Source organism: Apteryx rowi, unplaced genomic scaffold (assembly GCF_003343035.1).
Source record: "Apteryx rowi isolate R43461 unplaced genomic scaffold, aptRow1 scaffold_27, whole genome shotgun sequence".
NCBI classification, from domain to species: Eukaryota; Metazoa; Chordata; class Aves; order Apterygiformes; family Apterygidae; genus Apteryx; species Apteryx rowi.
In genome coordinates this window covers 259091-274869 of record NW_020449085.1, presented here as the reverse complement: position 1 = coordinate 274869, position 15779 = coordinate 259091, and the positions used below count along the sequence as shown (strand labels likewise).

The 15779-nt window shown below is 44.2% G+C and overlaps 1 protein-coding gene across 4 annotated transcripts in view; it reads right to left on the bottom strand.

The window, feature by feature from the left end:
- Positions 1-3443: 3443 nt before the first annotated feature.
- The window catches only part of ZNF592 (zinc finger protein 592), a 38416-nt gene continuing 26080 nt past the window's right edge, over positions 3444-15779 (bottom strand). For 2 of the 4 annotated variants that reach the window (XM_026068208.1, XM_026068206.1), the window contains exons 6-9: positions 13061-13336; positions 11169-11281; positions 7286-7421; positions 3444-5768 (exon numbers count right to left, since the gene is read on the bottom strand). In XM_026068208.1, the coding sequence (XP_025923993.1) occupies positions 5220-5768; positions 7286-7421; positions 11169-11281; positions 13061-13336 (1074 nt within the window). In that variant the 3' untranslated portion in view covers positions 3444-5219. Of the gene's footprint in view, positions 5769-6382; positions 6574-7285; positions 7422-11168; positions 11282-11373; positions 11478-13060; positions 13337-15779 lie in introns of those variants that run through there. The other 2 variants (XM_026068209.1, XM_026068210.1) reach the window with 2 other exon arrangements.

Here is a 15779-nt window from a genome sequence, read left to right as displayed (position 1 = left end):
CCATCCAAAACTGCAGGAGCCAAGGGATCCCGCAGCCATCCCAAGCACCGGGGGCAGCGACGGCAGAGCGACGAGGACGTGCCTCCCAAAACGAAGTGGGCGACACTGGAAAATTAAACATCCGTTCTGCTCTGGGATTGCTGCAGGCCCTTGGTTGGTGCTGTCCATGACTGGAGGGCTTCCATATCTACCCTCAGGCCCCCTAAACCCTGGTGCTGTTGGGAGCTCGGGCAGGTTTCACCTGGGACAAGGTCAGAGCCTGCAGTCTTCCTGAGGAAATGCAACACAGGGCAAAATACCACAGACTTGGGGGACAAATCCATCTTTGTGGTTAGTGGTCCTCATGTCTCCTGGCACCAACAGCAGCTGGTTGAGTACAGAACCTGCGCATTGGCCAAAGTAGAAGGGGAAATTGCACTGTTAGAGACGTTTACAGATGGGATCCGAGTGTGCTGGTTGTCATCACCTTGAGCAAAACTTATGGCCCACTGGGTTATCTCCTGCACTGAATGTGCTTCATCTGTGAGCCCTCTGAGAGCTCACAGATGTCTTGGCTGTCCATGGGCTCTTTTCCCATGCTCCAAAGGGACGTGGGAATTCCTCCTGCCCGGGAAAGAGGTGCGTTCCCTACAACTCTCATCTTGAACCCATGGCTTGCACTTTCCATTTCATAATCCCACCAATGACAAATGCAGTTGCCAGGCCCCATTTAAATCAGATTTTCACCTTCCAGTGTTCCACCTAAAATTCTTAGGCCGCACACATACACACATACGCACACCAGCTGCCTTTAGGGCCTGTGTGCTCTCCTACTGTTACACCATTCAGACTGTCCTTCAGACTCTTCAGATGAGACCGTTTCAACACAGAGGCCCCGTAAGTGGGTACTGGCTGATACAGGCTGTGAAGCGTGAGACAGCATCATCCCTTTGGCTGCCTGTCACTTGTGGCAGTCTCCCCTGCGTCAGTCGGAGATCTGTGGGCTGAGAGAGGGCGCGTTCCTGCAGCGGTGGATGCTGCGCTGTGCACTGGGGCTGAAGAGGACTGCGTCCAGAAGGCGGCCACTGAGCGCCAGCACAGCCTCTCGGCAGGACAGCCGAGCGCAGGGAGCACCCGGCGTGGAGGAAGCTCATCACTGCAGCCTTGCACCAATGCCAACGTGTGAGTAACCACGCTGGGACAGGGGGAACCACACTTGGATAGGTAAGTCCTCTGTGGGCACAGCCACAGTGGTGGTCTCTGAGGTCCCTGCACAGGCTGTATATTCATGACTCGCCCATGTCAAAAACATACCTAAAACCATGTGTGTATTTGCTCATTGTGGATTTCCCAGCTGTGCGGGGACTGCCAACTGGATTCATATCCTCATAGACCACCCTACCACTCAGGACATCACCTGCAAGGCTTGCCAGTCATCATGCAAGCCCTTTAGCCCAGAGAAGGGGAAATTATAGATGCTATCATCAGCTACACCAGCTACATGGTAGCATGTCAAAAACTCCTTCCTTCATTGACAGAGCCAGGCCAGGACCTTATTCCCCATCTGCATAGGGTTATGCTGTCTTTATACAGCACATTCAGCTGACACCCATTCCCATGAGGCTCCTGGCCTTGCCAGAATGATGGTGGACCATGCCTTTGGGTCAGCCAGACCTGAGCCTCGAAAGGACCTGTGGTTGTATAACATTTAAAGGCCATGCCTGGCCACCAAATTGATGGCTTTGGCCACTTGCTAACATGGTTAGTAGGAGGCCTTGTACCTCAGCCCTGGCATCTTAAGGGTCACACTTGCAGGTACAGATAAGGCCTTTTGGGTTGCACACCAGGAAGGAAAAGGGGTGCTGTGCACCTTGTTCGCCACGTGTTGCTGCCTAGACAGATTGTGGAGCAGCCTGGCATGGCATGGCTCGAGCCCATTACATGCCCTAGCAGAGCACTGGCTGCATGAGACGCCTGTAGCCACCAGCAGTCTGCCTCTAGCCTCTGTGCTCTTAACCTTCTGGTGGCAAGAGGTTTTGGGTGCTCTGATAACGTCTGCAGGAGAGGACCCTGCCGGCTCCTCAGCACGTGGCTCCCATTCCCAAATCCCGTGCCTGCCCTTCAGCAAGTAAGCAAGCAGCACCATTTTGCTCTTGTATCCTGCAGAAAAAGTAAAAAGTAAGGCTGTGCCCATTGGGCCTGAGGCTGGATGAAGAGGATGAGGTTTTGCTGCTCTGCACCATGCCATTCTTGAAGGGAGAGTGATGTCCTCTGTTCTAGGGGAAGGGAAGGTGACAGGGGACATATCCACATATCCCTGGCCACCAGCACACTACGGAGCCCCTGAGATTCTTGCAGTTGCAAATGCAGTTCCTGCAACCTTCCTCTGCTTCAGGCATAGCTTTAGACACTGCCACAATGGCTCAGGCCTCCTCTAGGCCCCCAGGACTCCTTCTTCAGGCTGGAAATACATTACCTTGTTCAAATTAAAAAATAGTTTTTCTCCTGCACCCCACAGAAAAAGAGAGGAGCTTGGTGTGTATGTGCTCTCACAGCTGGATGATCCGTGTGTGCTGGGTGCAGAAAGCCACATCACAGACCTCCAGAATGGCATGGCGCCAGCTCGGACACAGCTAGCCATGCATGGTCTGTATATACTACCTATGGAGCAGTCTAACCCTCCTGCTGCTCTTAAATCTGCAATTCCTTTGTATAGGGATGGATCCAGGAGAGATCTAGCAAAGGAGCAACACAGATGAGCAGGGGAACTGGACCAGGCATAAAAAGCACAGCAAACCAGACTCATGGCACACATGCATCCCCTGTAGCCACAACTGCAGGTCCTTATTTCAAGGCCAGTATGAGCTAAGTGGATAAATGACATCCTCTTTGCCTGAACCAGAAGACTACAGAAGCCAAGCAGGACTTATACTGGTCCTTTGCTTTACAGAGGTGGCTTTGCTTTCTTCGGACACATTTTACAGCATCCATAATGTGGAAGAGCCCAGAGTGCTCCCCTACACCTTTTTTCCTATGACAGGAGGCCTTGAGTCCTAGGATGTGTATGTTGTCCTTCTCAGCAGCTCCCTCACCTTCATGCCACTCTCAGTCCTAAATAGCCTAAGTAGCAGAGGAGAAAATTATCCTTCACAACCTTCAAGTGGGGTTTTGCCACATGCAGAAAGGCTGCCGTCCATCTGTGGAGGAAAGCAGAAAGCTGCCACACACAGCCTTAATGAAGCTGTTGGATTACCAGGGATGTTTCCTGGCTTGTAGCACTGATCAAGACCACATAGGACTCTCAATACTAATGAGCAAGACCACATAGGACTCTTAATACTACGGTCCTTAAAAAATTATCTTCATTTTTTGCTGTAGCAGGACATGCTTGGAAAATGGTGGCTGGAAGTAGGTCCATTTTCTGCACTAGCTCACCCACATCAACTAGCAAGAACCAAGCCCAATCAGGCATTGTTGGATGCTTTTATTTGAAATACTTTGAAGTAAACATTATAGCAAGGCACAAATGCCACTGCAGATTAAATAGATATGTGATGGCTTGGGAGTGCCCCCTGCTATTGTTACTCTACATAGGCTACCTTGTAAAACATTCCCTAGGCTAATGTACACAGTATCAAAAAATACAAAGAGTCCAAACTGTTTGTATCAAAACACATTGAGACAAGAAAGTGAGCAATTCAAATGCAATAAGATAAATAGTTCTTAAATTATTTAAACATTGTCATAGTAAACAATAACGAGCAGGATTCTGGCTCAACATAAAAAAACGGTATAGAAGATAATTATATTACACAAAAGCATGTGTTTGTTGAGGGGAACAAGTGAGGAAACAGCATGGACAGAGAGTCAATATGACTACATGGAAATAAATGTCTCCAAAGTAATACATAAAACTGAGTCAAGATGGGAGAAGAGCTATCAAAGGAGCTAGAGTATTTGAAGCATTACAGTATGGCGGTTTCTCAGTTCTACAATCCCCTTTCCAGGGACCACTCTCCTCCTTGTCTGATACTATGTTGGGAACCTCCTCAGCTACTGAAAGGCACTGCTGCTGACTGCCATAGGAGACTAGCTTAGCTAGATAACATGCAGAACAGGCCATACGCTAGAGGGCTACGAGGTTGATTTTGCTTCGCTGTAATCCTAGTATCTGCTTCTTAAGCAAGGAGCTTAAAAAAAGCAGATGAGGGGTGTTTGTGTCGTAGAGCTCCTAGCTGATGTTAGTGAACAGTACGGGGACTATTTTGTTCCAGCCAATACTGAGACGGGGAGGGGAGTTCTCCTGTTTTGTGAACTGTGACATCCAATCTCCAGTGCTCATCCCTAGCACAGAGAGGCACAAGTGTTTATGGTGCCATACTCACTGGCCACATTGTTCTGCCTGAGCTTTGAGCAGGGATAAGCCACCGAGTACAAGGCCCAGCCTACAGCTGGCTACACCCACCGTCCGTATAGCTTCCAGCAGTGCGACTACATTGACATATGACTGACAAGTCCCTGGGGCAGACCAGGCCCTTGTCAATCTGTGACACGTGATTTTGAGCTCTGCTCACACAAGAGGACGGTAGCTACGAAATTCTCTTTGAGGAGGATTCAAATCCATGGCATTTCATTAAATTACCTTGTGGGAAATAAGACTGTTACAAGGGCAATAAAAAAACCATGTGAAGCTTCAGTACAACTTACAGCTTGCACCTGTCCTGTGTAATGTAGAAGATCTCGTATCAGCCAGCATAGTCCTGACAAACGTGTTTCGCTGAGACAGCATTATGAATTAAAATGCATAAAACAAAGGCAGGATGGGAAGAGAAAAATAAGTCATAAATACTAGGAGAAAGAAAGCAAGATAGGGAAGGCAAGGCTGGGGCTCCAGGCAGAGGCTGAGGCAGTGCACACTCGAAGGAAGAGAGCTCATCTTAAGGAAACTGCAGTTGCAGAAAGTGCTCCTTGATCCTCAGGAGATGGACAAATTCCAGCGAGGATTCTCGCCCTGCTTTCCCTTTTCACCTCTCTGGTCTGGCAGAGATTTAGTGCTTAGGATGCAATGGCGGGGTTTTTCTCTTTTAAATTTCCCTTACAAATAGAAGTTAACGGAAAGCAATGTCCATCCCAAGAAATCAACAGAATATTTAAAAGATTTGCCCCATCCCCACCCAGTATTTTGAGTAAAAACCCCCCCAAACAAAAAACCCCAAACAACCAAAAGGTTTTTTTTTGTTTTAAGTCTTAAGAGACTTTGAATGATTGTTCTGAGAGGTGCTATTAGGACCCTCCACACCACACGTCTGACTGTGTTCACAAAGAGTTGAGTCAGTTTTACACTCTTTGCATTTCAGATATTCTTCTTCCACCGTAGTGTTCATCTCACCGTTATACCCCTCATGTCCATTCTCATTCATCTCTGTTTGTAACTTCTCTCTCTCCTCTTCTCCCTCCTCTTGCTCCTCCTCTTCATCCTCCTCCTCCTCTTCGTCGTCGTCGTCGTCCTCCTCCTCCTCTTCATCTTTTACTTTATGAACAATGAAGAGGTGTCTGTTCAGAGAGATCTGAGAAGTGTAACACAAGCCGCAGAACAAGCACTGATACGTGGAGCTGTCCGTCTTGTGCTGAGGTATGTGTTCCTGAAATTCAGTACTGAKGTCTGTTGCAAATCCACATTTAGCACATTTCCAGTGTGCTTTCAGTTTTTTGGCTGGCGGCATGTCTGAACCTGCAGTGGTCTCTGCCTGACCCAGCTCATCTGTTGACATCCTCTTTGGAGATTTTGCCTTAAAAATAAGATTTAAAAGTTACTTTATTGTTCTAGCACATGTAAGAGTAAGCACCTTAGCTTGCTAAATTCCATGCATGTATCTAAAGGCATTTGAGGGCAAATACACATAGGTATTTTGTTACAAACTAAAATGAAGCCATGTCTGGGGACTCCTGTTGCATTGTCTTTCCTGCAAGCACCTAAACACCTCAGGGCTTACTGCAAACTCTATTCCAAGAACTTGCATCTTCATCCCAATATGCAGGATTTCAACTGCTATCCTGCCACATGAGTTGGGAGACCTGGGAGAGATTGGCCGGACAGAGACATGATGGGGAAGGAGAATTTGAACTTGATGGGGGAGGCAAAAAAAAGTCAGAAAAAGAAAACATGATGAGCAGAAGGAGAAGCCCACTGAGTGGTCACAGCTGAGGGACACAGGGATGGTAATTAGCCCAGGCAATGTTTCTCAGATTTAACTGTGGACATTTTTCCCTTCACTCCCAGGTTGTTTCCTCATGGTGTCTCCATTAATTCATTCCCTTTGTCTTGTAACCCTGCAGTGTGCTTCTCCTCCCCCGAGGATCACTCACTTGCATATGCCATTTCATGTGATTTTGTTACCTACGTCTTTGTTTAAGGCACAGTTAGGGCTGTGTTTCCAGACCCAGTCAGAAACACATGAAGCTACTGTCTGTCCCCAGTTTAGCCAGGTGTGCCTGATGAATACATCAGCTCTGCTGGGTGGAAGCAGCTAACAGCTCCTGGAAGGGAATTCTTGAGCTGCCCCAGATGTTTCCATGTCACTATGCCTGTAAGCACTATACAAACATATGGCATAAATACAGTGGGGAGTCAGTCACGGTTGAGATCCCTCAGTACTCTAGTACAGATGAATGATAACTAGCAATGATACGGAAAACCTACTTCTGTTTTTAAAGTAAATGGAGCAAAGAAACTCAATCAGCCAACCTCTCTCCCCCCAAACCAATCCAAAATAAAATTAGTTGAATGGTAACAATGTATTTGCTGAATAAATTTACCCCGTTCTACTTAGGAGAAACACAGTTCTTATATGTAGCAGATCTAATAAGATTTTAAAACAGAAAAGGAATCTTTACATAAGTAACAGAAAAAACAAGGTGGAGAAGAGGAAAAAATGTAGCAGGTTACTGTACCTCAAGGAAACAGAATACAATGACAGAGGAAAATCAGGGTAATTACAAACCAAATTAGATCTGGTTACAGAGTAGACTGACAAAAGGCCAATAAAACACAGGGTCATGTGTTCAAGAATATCTTGAAAAATGCAAGATACATTGCCCTGGTGCTGCCACAGCTCAGCTGCACTTTCACTTTTGATCACGACACTGTCAGAACGAAACAAACTGGGTGGAGTTTAGAGAAGAGGAAGGAAATCTGCCATATGGATGAGAGGACTTTACTGCTGCAAGGCTGCAGCTCAACACAACACCCTAAGTGAACAGCTACTCGCCAGGTATATTTATTTTTCAATGAAAATGTATCAGTTACTTCTGCTGTGTCTCTCTCTGGAACTTTTGCTTTGGCCATCTGGGATAAGTCTGGGTTTTTGATGCCGTGCATGAGGCTGATGTGATTCTCCAGCATGAATGGCTGAGGAAATGTCTGGTTTTCATCTGTGCAGTACCTTGGAAATACAAAAGGAGGAAAAATATTAGAGGAGAAGCCCAACTGTTCATTTCCATACAAACAGCTCTTGGTTAAGTGTCAAACCAATAGATGTCATTGCAGACAGAAGCTGGTGAGTAATGTACTATTAAGATTACCAAAATATGCAGCAAATTGCTGTTTTAATAATAAAACATTATCCCTAATGGAAATCAACAACAGTTTAGAGTTTACCACAGTAAGCATGAATGAGAATGAAAGTAGGGCACTTATTTACAGTACACTAGCAAATAAATAGAGGGACTAGCGGAGATCAGGCCCACTGTGACACATGCTATACAAACACAAGATAAATAGTCAAGATGGAAAAAGCTCGGGAGAAAAGTTACTCTCAGATGAGAAACCAGCACACAGAGGGACCTCGTGACTTGTGTGACACTGGGGCGGCTTCCAGCAGACCCAGGTTTGGCACCCAGCTGTCCCAAGCACCGGTGTAGTATCCCATCCACAGACCACATTTATCATAATATGCAAAGTTCTTATAACACTGCTAAACTTGCAGCTTTGATAACAATAATGTAGTCAGAAGCACTTGCAAATGCATAGCTCATATGTATACGTGTTAAAACTTGGTAGAACTCAACGGCTGCCCGAGACCATGGCTGAAATTTCAAAAGGAGATGTGAACAGGCAGTGCCATCCGCTGACCTTCCCTCCATGATGACTGAGGTTTACTGGAAATAAGCATCAGGTCTTGCAGCCACATTAAAAAAAAATCCCTGTAGCATGGGCAAGTCCATAGTGGACTCTATTAGGAGCTGTGAAACCCAAGATTGACTTCGAGCTCTTCTGCTGACTGCCAGCATGACGTGGGGAAGGTCTGTCAGCTATGCATCAACCTGAGAAATGAGGAAAGCAATACTAGACTTCTGTGAAGCACATAAATTACAATTGAAATGTAGGCAGCAAGGGATGAAAAGCAATAGCTAGAGGATGAAGAATCTCTGGGCAATAAAGAAATTTTTTAAGAGGAGAGAAGTTCCCTACTGATCTTCTAGCTTCTTTTCTAGATGGAAATTAAACAACAGTCAGTAATGATGTGAAAATGCAGACATGCTCACTGAATATTTCTGTTTTTTAACTGAAACCACTTGGATGACAAATCAATATTTAATAATGATGGGATTTTTCTCCCTCACAGAGGCAATAAGAGAGCCTATTAAGTAGTATTTATCAAAAATAAACATTTCTAAAATCAAGTGTTCTAGACAGTTTGTACTTAAGACTTGGAAAATAACAGCAAGTTCCAATAACAATAACCAAATGAATTATGAAAACCCCCCCCCCACCAGATTATTTTGCAATTTGCTCTAATTTGGAATCCTTCCCAGGTGAGCAGGGAAAGATGCTTTCCTAACCTAATTATTCCAGTGGCAAGCTTGGCAGAAGGGTGTTCAGGCAAATCCTCCATCACTAATTTCTCCCTACAAAGTTAACAGAAGGCAGAGACCTAAGCAGGGCAGGGGGAAAAGGGGGAAAAAAATCTCACAGCTTGAAATGTTAAAGCAAGAGGGAGGTGACCTACAAGACAGCATGCTGGTGTTGCAAGAAATACTCAGCTATCAGATCAATGAAAAGTTTACTCATACTTCCATACTTCACATGGAAATCCAGGAGTAGAGAGGCTGACATGAAGTCAAGGCACTAAAAACTCACTGCAAGGCCTGGTGGGAGGAAGAAAAACAGATATCAGAACCCAAGGAAAGAGCATGGGAAGGAGCCAGAGGAGGAATTCAAAGAGATGAGAGGATGTGTGAGGGGCAATAACAAAGGTGATTTTTAGAACAGCACTCTGGACAAACTAAAAGGGATTGAACCAGTTCAGAAAACAGGGGCTGTGATCGAAAACAGGATTTAGGAAAAGACCAGATGGACAAAAAGTCATCCCCATCTACCATTGTAGAGGCTTTCCCCGGTTCTAATGCACACAGGTAGGAAGATGGCTGGAGGTGACCCTGAGGGCAATCAAAGATGGGGTATGTAAATAGGGAGGAGCACAACCACAGAGGCTGAATATCAAGACACACCAAAGTCAAGCAGCTGACAAAAGGAAGACCAAATAGAAGACCTCACCCCCAAAGAGAAGCTGTTGGAGGTGCTGGGACAATTATTTCAAGGAAGAGGTTTAATCTGAAGGGTGCCTTGACCTCAGTAAGTCTGTCACTGCTATGAGGAAGGAGAACACAACCACTATCCAATTAAGACTTCATCAGTGCATTTTGAGAAGGGGCAATTACAAGCTTGAGAATTAAATACAACTGCAGTTCACTTGAATGTGTAGCTGGGTCTTCCCTACTGTAAATATGGCATGACCTTGGGCGCTCGGGTGAAGCTTTGCATCCACAACTGCCTGCTGTTCTGAAAAGCAATAGAAAAACTGAACTCCTGGGTCTGTACAAGCTAATGCATACGGTAGGCTGGCAAGTCCCAGGTTATTACGCCTTTCCTTACAAATCCTTCGTCACAGCTAGGCATTACACTCATTCCAATACATTCCACTTGGAAAACAAGCGAGCCAGAAAACAGATTTATACAAACCAGGTGCATGTAACTCCATAAACCATTGCCCACAAACTTAACACAGAACAAAACATACTGGGAGCCAATGTTTCATCTTCTCCAGCGGTGCCAAGTCACAACTCAGTACAAAGAAATGGAAAGATTAGAAGTCCTGGCTCAAAAATGCATAGGGAACTTATTCCTATCAGGCCTTAATGGTGTTGCCAGTACTTCCGCCACTTACTGAAAGCTATTGTGGCTCACTATGCTGTCCAGAGAAATAAAGTACATGAGGGAGGTACTCTTCAAAATAGGGTTTTAGTAATTTTAAGTGCAAGTAAAGTGATAGCGCACTCTTAGAAACACTTGCATTGAACCAAAATTTTAGTTAAACAACTAATCCCACAACCTATGTCACAGAAAACTTCCCTCCAAGCAGAAATGTGCTTTAATTCTTTTTCAGAAGAATGTCTCAGAATGAGACAGTAATCAGGTCAGCGTAATTGCTTGGTGTATGACTTATGCTATTACAATAGACATGAACACAATAGTTGTGGAGGCAGTTTTGTAAGCATTGGGCTTTTTCCTGAAATGGGACTGCATTCACAGCTAAAATATGCTCATCAGCAATGATTTTCACTCACTGCTGATTTACATAGCTCATTGGAATTCTCCAAATCCATTTTCCAACTTTGAGGTGCATCTTCCCAAGCAAATCCAGCAGGCTTAATTCTCCACCATCCTGCAACTTGTGCAGTCAGCTGTGCCTGTGTAAAGACTGGTGGCAAGATGTAGTGTCCTGATTCGTTAGTGTTTTATACACCTTTTGCACCATTTTTGCACCATTTTTTTCATGGGGAAGGCACAAGAGTGATGCACAACTACACAAACTACGAAACAATGTAAGATTGGCCCGGTATTTCATTGGCCATTTCATGAGAGTGTGCAATATAATTCTCATTTTGCACCTGCAGATCTCAAATCAGACCTTACCCTAAGTTTTCAAAGGGCATTTTGCAGCCAAAACCAAGGACTTATTTTAGCCACCAAGTCTCTCATGTTTAACATATTCTTCGTCTCACTCTCCCTCAGTAATTTATAGCCTGGAGTAGATAGGAGCAGACACGATCTATTACAAAGGGCTTCCAAACGTGAAAGTTTAGCTTGTTGTTGAAAACAAATTTGAAGAGCGGCATTCAGTACTTACCAGCAAGTGTAAACTTTCTTTGCTGTGTCGTGATTATTGCGGATGTGTCTACGCAGACTGTTAGAGGCATTAAATGAGCGTTCACACTGTCGACAGGGATATCTCTTCATAGACTAGCAGAAGAACAGAAACATCTTTTAATAACAAGGAGACAGAAGACACTGACTGGATTCTAACATACCCATGCTGTTCCTCTGGACCTTACCTCTCAGTTGCAAAAAAATCCCTCTTCCACTGATAGAGATCATCAAGATTTTGGGGTCTCACATATACACAGCCCAACAGTTGGCTAATCTCAGCACTGGTTTTCTAGAAATCAGGACAAGTTAAAGCACATGCCTCCTTTTTTTTTTTTTTTTTTTCCTTAATAGCAATTGCATTAGTTGCTCCTGCTGTGGGTTCACTTCACTATAGGACCCTGTGGAATTAATTCAGCAGCCACAAAACTATCTCCAGACCTAATTTTTGCAGAATCTCTGAGAAACTTTCTGCTCCTTGGGTTCCTGCCAGTCTTTTTGGCAGGAACCAAACAGAGAAAAAGGAGCAGACAATATCAGACACCATCTCTGCCTTGCTGAGAGCAGGCGGAAGGTCCCTTCCTCTCCCCCAAAATAAGGCAGGGCCCCAGCGTGAAGTACAAGTCCACTTACCCTTCTCTTTCCTTGTATTTCAGCATAATAAAAAAGTAGGATGTTAAAGAGCATCACACAGTCCCACTTGTTACCCATTTATTTCTATGTCTCCCGAATGTAACTCTGCCCTGGAACTAACATTCTCCTTTTCCTACATCTGTCTGAAATTACGCTCCTTGGTATAATCTGCATGCATTCCATTCAAGTCTTCTTGGACTTTTTTAATGAATGAATGTATGTACTAAACTTAACTATTTGGCAAATTTCCTACTCCTGTAGAAGTCAAATGGGAAAATCCAGCACTCCCACCATGCCCCAATCTTTTCCTCTTGACATTTATCAAGTGCACAATCCCGCAATCCCCAGTTCAAGCTAGAAGGAATCAAAGATGATGATCCAGATTTCCACAGCCTCTGCTCATGGGACTCAAAACAGGAGTGACTCAGTGCATCAAATGAGAAGTCCTGATGCCAAAGTACTAAGAAATCTGGCTGCACACGACATCTTGGCCTATGTTCTGCCAGTGAGTAAGGATTAGCTTGACAGAACTAGGTCAAAGCAACACAAGGCTTGAGCCGTATAAAACCAACAAAATTGAGATTTACACTTCCTATAATGAGAGCTCTGCTCACTGCATGTGTCCATTACAAGAATCTTCCCCAGTTAGATGTCCTGTGATATTCAGCAAACAATACACTGTTTAGAGGAATTGCATTTCCTTCCTTAACTTTGTGTTCAGTTTGTTTAGACCATTTTTTACCGTAACTACAACTTTACTTCCAGTTACGTTTTACTCAGAATACAGTCCATGCTATGCTGCACTGGCTCATGTGGTAGGTTTGTATCATCGCTACCATTGCCACACTGGAGGAAGAGGATCTGCTGAAGGAAACTGTAAATACAACTTAAGAACACCCAGAAGAAATCCTGGTGCTGCTGACTGTTAAACCAGCAGCTGGAGAAGATGCAACTTTCCATCCACTTACCCAAATGAGCAGATGACGAAGCCTGACACTAGATGCAGTGGGAGAAGGAACAGCAAAAAAGGATGAGGTACGCAGGTTGTTGGATATACTATCAAGGACAGAAAGCAGGCTTACAACATGCTATCTCATTATTTCATTCTGGCCCTCCTCACACTCCTCACTGAGCTGACAAACAGATTCTCAGTTTCTTTTTGCACAAAATATTAACGATTATTGGATTCTTTTACTAAAAGGATCTTGTTATGCAGCTGAAGTGTTTCATTTGTGTCCTTACCCTTCCATGACTTCTCTTCATGTGGGACACATAGGTTTCCCGATCGGGGATCCATTGTGAACATTCCTTACAAGTCCAACCAGTTCTTCTCAGCCTGGACTTTGATTCGGAATTGTGTTCCACCCTCATGTCCTTCCTCGGCAGAGGGGAGTGGGAAGTCCCGTTGGCTACTGACAGCTCCTTTGGTGAGGTTTGAACCTGGTTCCTTGATGCTTTCTCAGACTTCTGTCGAAAGTTTGAGAGCTCCTCAGGATTTTGGGGGACTCCATGAACACCCTGGATAATAATAATAATAATTGAATCAAACATGACATTTATACATAATTTATATATGTTTATAAATTGAGGTGTATTATAACATTTATTATTTAAATAAATAATCTAAGCCCCTCCCCTGACAATACGTTCATGACTTGCTCCTGTATATCTTCCTGTTTCCCCATGAAACTGGCTATAAAGCTTTGCCTGACAAGAGATTTTCCCACAGAAACACGAAGCTCTTATTTATGTTTCCTGCATGACAACAGCAGCTCCTTGGTGCTGTCTGTTTAACATTTTGGATGAGCTCTGAGAACTCTGGTTAAAAAGAGAAGATGTAATAAAAGAGAAATGTTAATTATCTTTATTTCAAGAGCCTAAACTCTAAAAAGACATTGCTCTGGTAAGCTCCGAATGAAATGTTTGCTCTTTTCTTGGGGGCTCCAAAGCTGCTTGATCTTTGCTCAAGGGAAGAGAAAAGACAACCTCTCACAGTTTCTCCAACCCTACTTTCTACAGTTCCACAGCTCCTATTGCTACATACATTTTCACAGTTCAAAACTTTGCTCTTTTACAAATAAAAGCAAGTATTAAGCCAGAAACCAGCCTTATAAGGAATATGTCTGCAGGCTTCTCGGTCATTCAACAGGTCAAAATCCAAAGTCCCCCCAAAAGTTATTTTAACAAAAAAAATTGAACATAAAGAAAATAATCCAGAAATGAAGAGCTGTGGGAAAGCAAAAGCAAATAAAAGAGCAACATACCAATGAAACCTCAAGAAACTCCCCTAGGAACAACAACAGTTCATCCACACAAAAGGATAATTTAGAGGTTTAATTGTGCACAGTAATTAATAACGGGTAAAGTTTCAATACACGAAAGCCCCAGGCCTTTGAAAGTCTTTCCTTGGGTTGGACACCAAGCAGAAACTTCAAAACACAAGGTCTCCTCTGCTTTGCACCTGATCCAGCTGGTGTCTGCAGGAGCTGCTTCATGCAGTCACAGGGGAATGACAGCTGTCCCACGGCATCACTAGTTATTTAGGGTAATATGAACACTTCACATTTCTCCCCTTGTGGAAAGCCCGAGAGTAGTTTATGGGCAAAGAATACATTAATACCCATTATTCCATTCCTCCTGCTATTACACCACAGGAAGAAGGAAAAAAAAAAAGAAAAAAAAGCAGCACGGAAAAGTGAACTGACTTCACTGCAGAGTCAATAACGGAAACCAGACCTTCTAACTCCTACTCTTACGCTTTAACAACCGAAAGTCAGGAAAGACATGAAGGCACAAGGTTTCTTTACCTTTTATGTGGGCATAAATCAGAGAGCACCTACTGTGAATTCTATATTGCATGAAGGAGCCCAATCTGATAGGGAAAAGAGATTGTCTAGTGCAACTGCTACCCTGCGACAGACAAAAAGCCTTCTTCAATTACAGTCTCAAAGACCCAATGATGGCCAAATGTGGCCTCGTGGTTAAAAGACAAAAGTTTTGCAGTCAAGGTGTCAGAGTGATGGGCACAGACTGCTGCAGGCAAGTCCTTGGGGCTGCAATTTGCAAATGATCTGCAACAAGTTGTGTACCTCAAGCCCATTTATTAGCATTGGGTTTGAACGCCTCTTTGAAAGTCCCGGCCTTAATCTCAGCTCTATTTTCCCTGCTATAATATGGGAAGATTAGTAATCATCAGCTTCATAGGAGGGCTTCATATTTTAATTCATTAACGCATGCAAAGCATTCCCAGATTTGCAAGTTAAAGGCATGGGAGGAGCAGGCAAAGAAGCCGTTTTGAATGGTTTTCTCTTTGGGAGTGTGCTAACGAATCTTCTTGCTTTTTAAAGTGCAAGTATAAACAAAATAAAATCACTGATTTAAAAAATTATGTCACTATTCTTTCTAATCAAAGGGAAGTAAGACTTTGCAAGCTCTTTTTTCAGAATGCCACCAGGAAGTCTTCCAAGAGGATTTCCACAGCAGTGTTGTTGGATACTGTACATAGAAACATACCCGCTAAAACAATAAATGTGGCGCTCGCACATTCACGGTATAATCAAATCTACAAGTCCTCACACGCATCCCACTATAGACCACCAGCAAATGGAAAATAACAGGCTTTTCATACATATAAAAGTGCTACAAATGGTAGTGAAATTACTGCAGTGCTTCCTGGAATATGAGCTACTACTGAGGAAGGACAGGCTTGGGGTGCTTTCCGTATCACTAGTCCCACCAAGTTTTTTAGCCCACACACAACTATCAATCTTCAAATCACCTTCTGGAGCACCCTGTGCTGTGCTGGGCCTGCCACGGACCAGTGCCAGCATGGATGCGCAAGGCAGGAGGTCCCACCTCCCAAAAGCTAGCACCTCTACAGCAATTGCTCCTGCCACCCCTCTCATTCCCCTCTTGTGATCTGATATGCTTCTGCTGGCAAGCAGAGCAGTTCGGGAAGCAG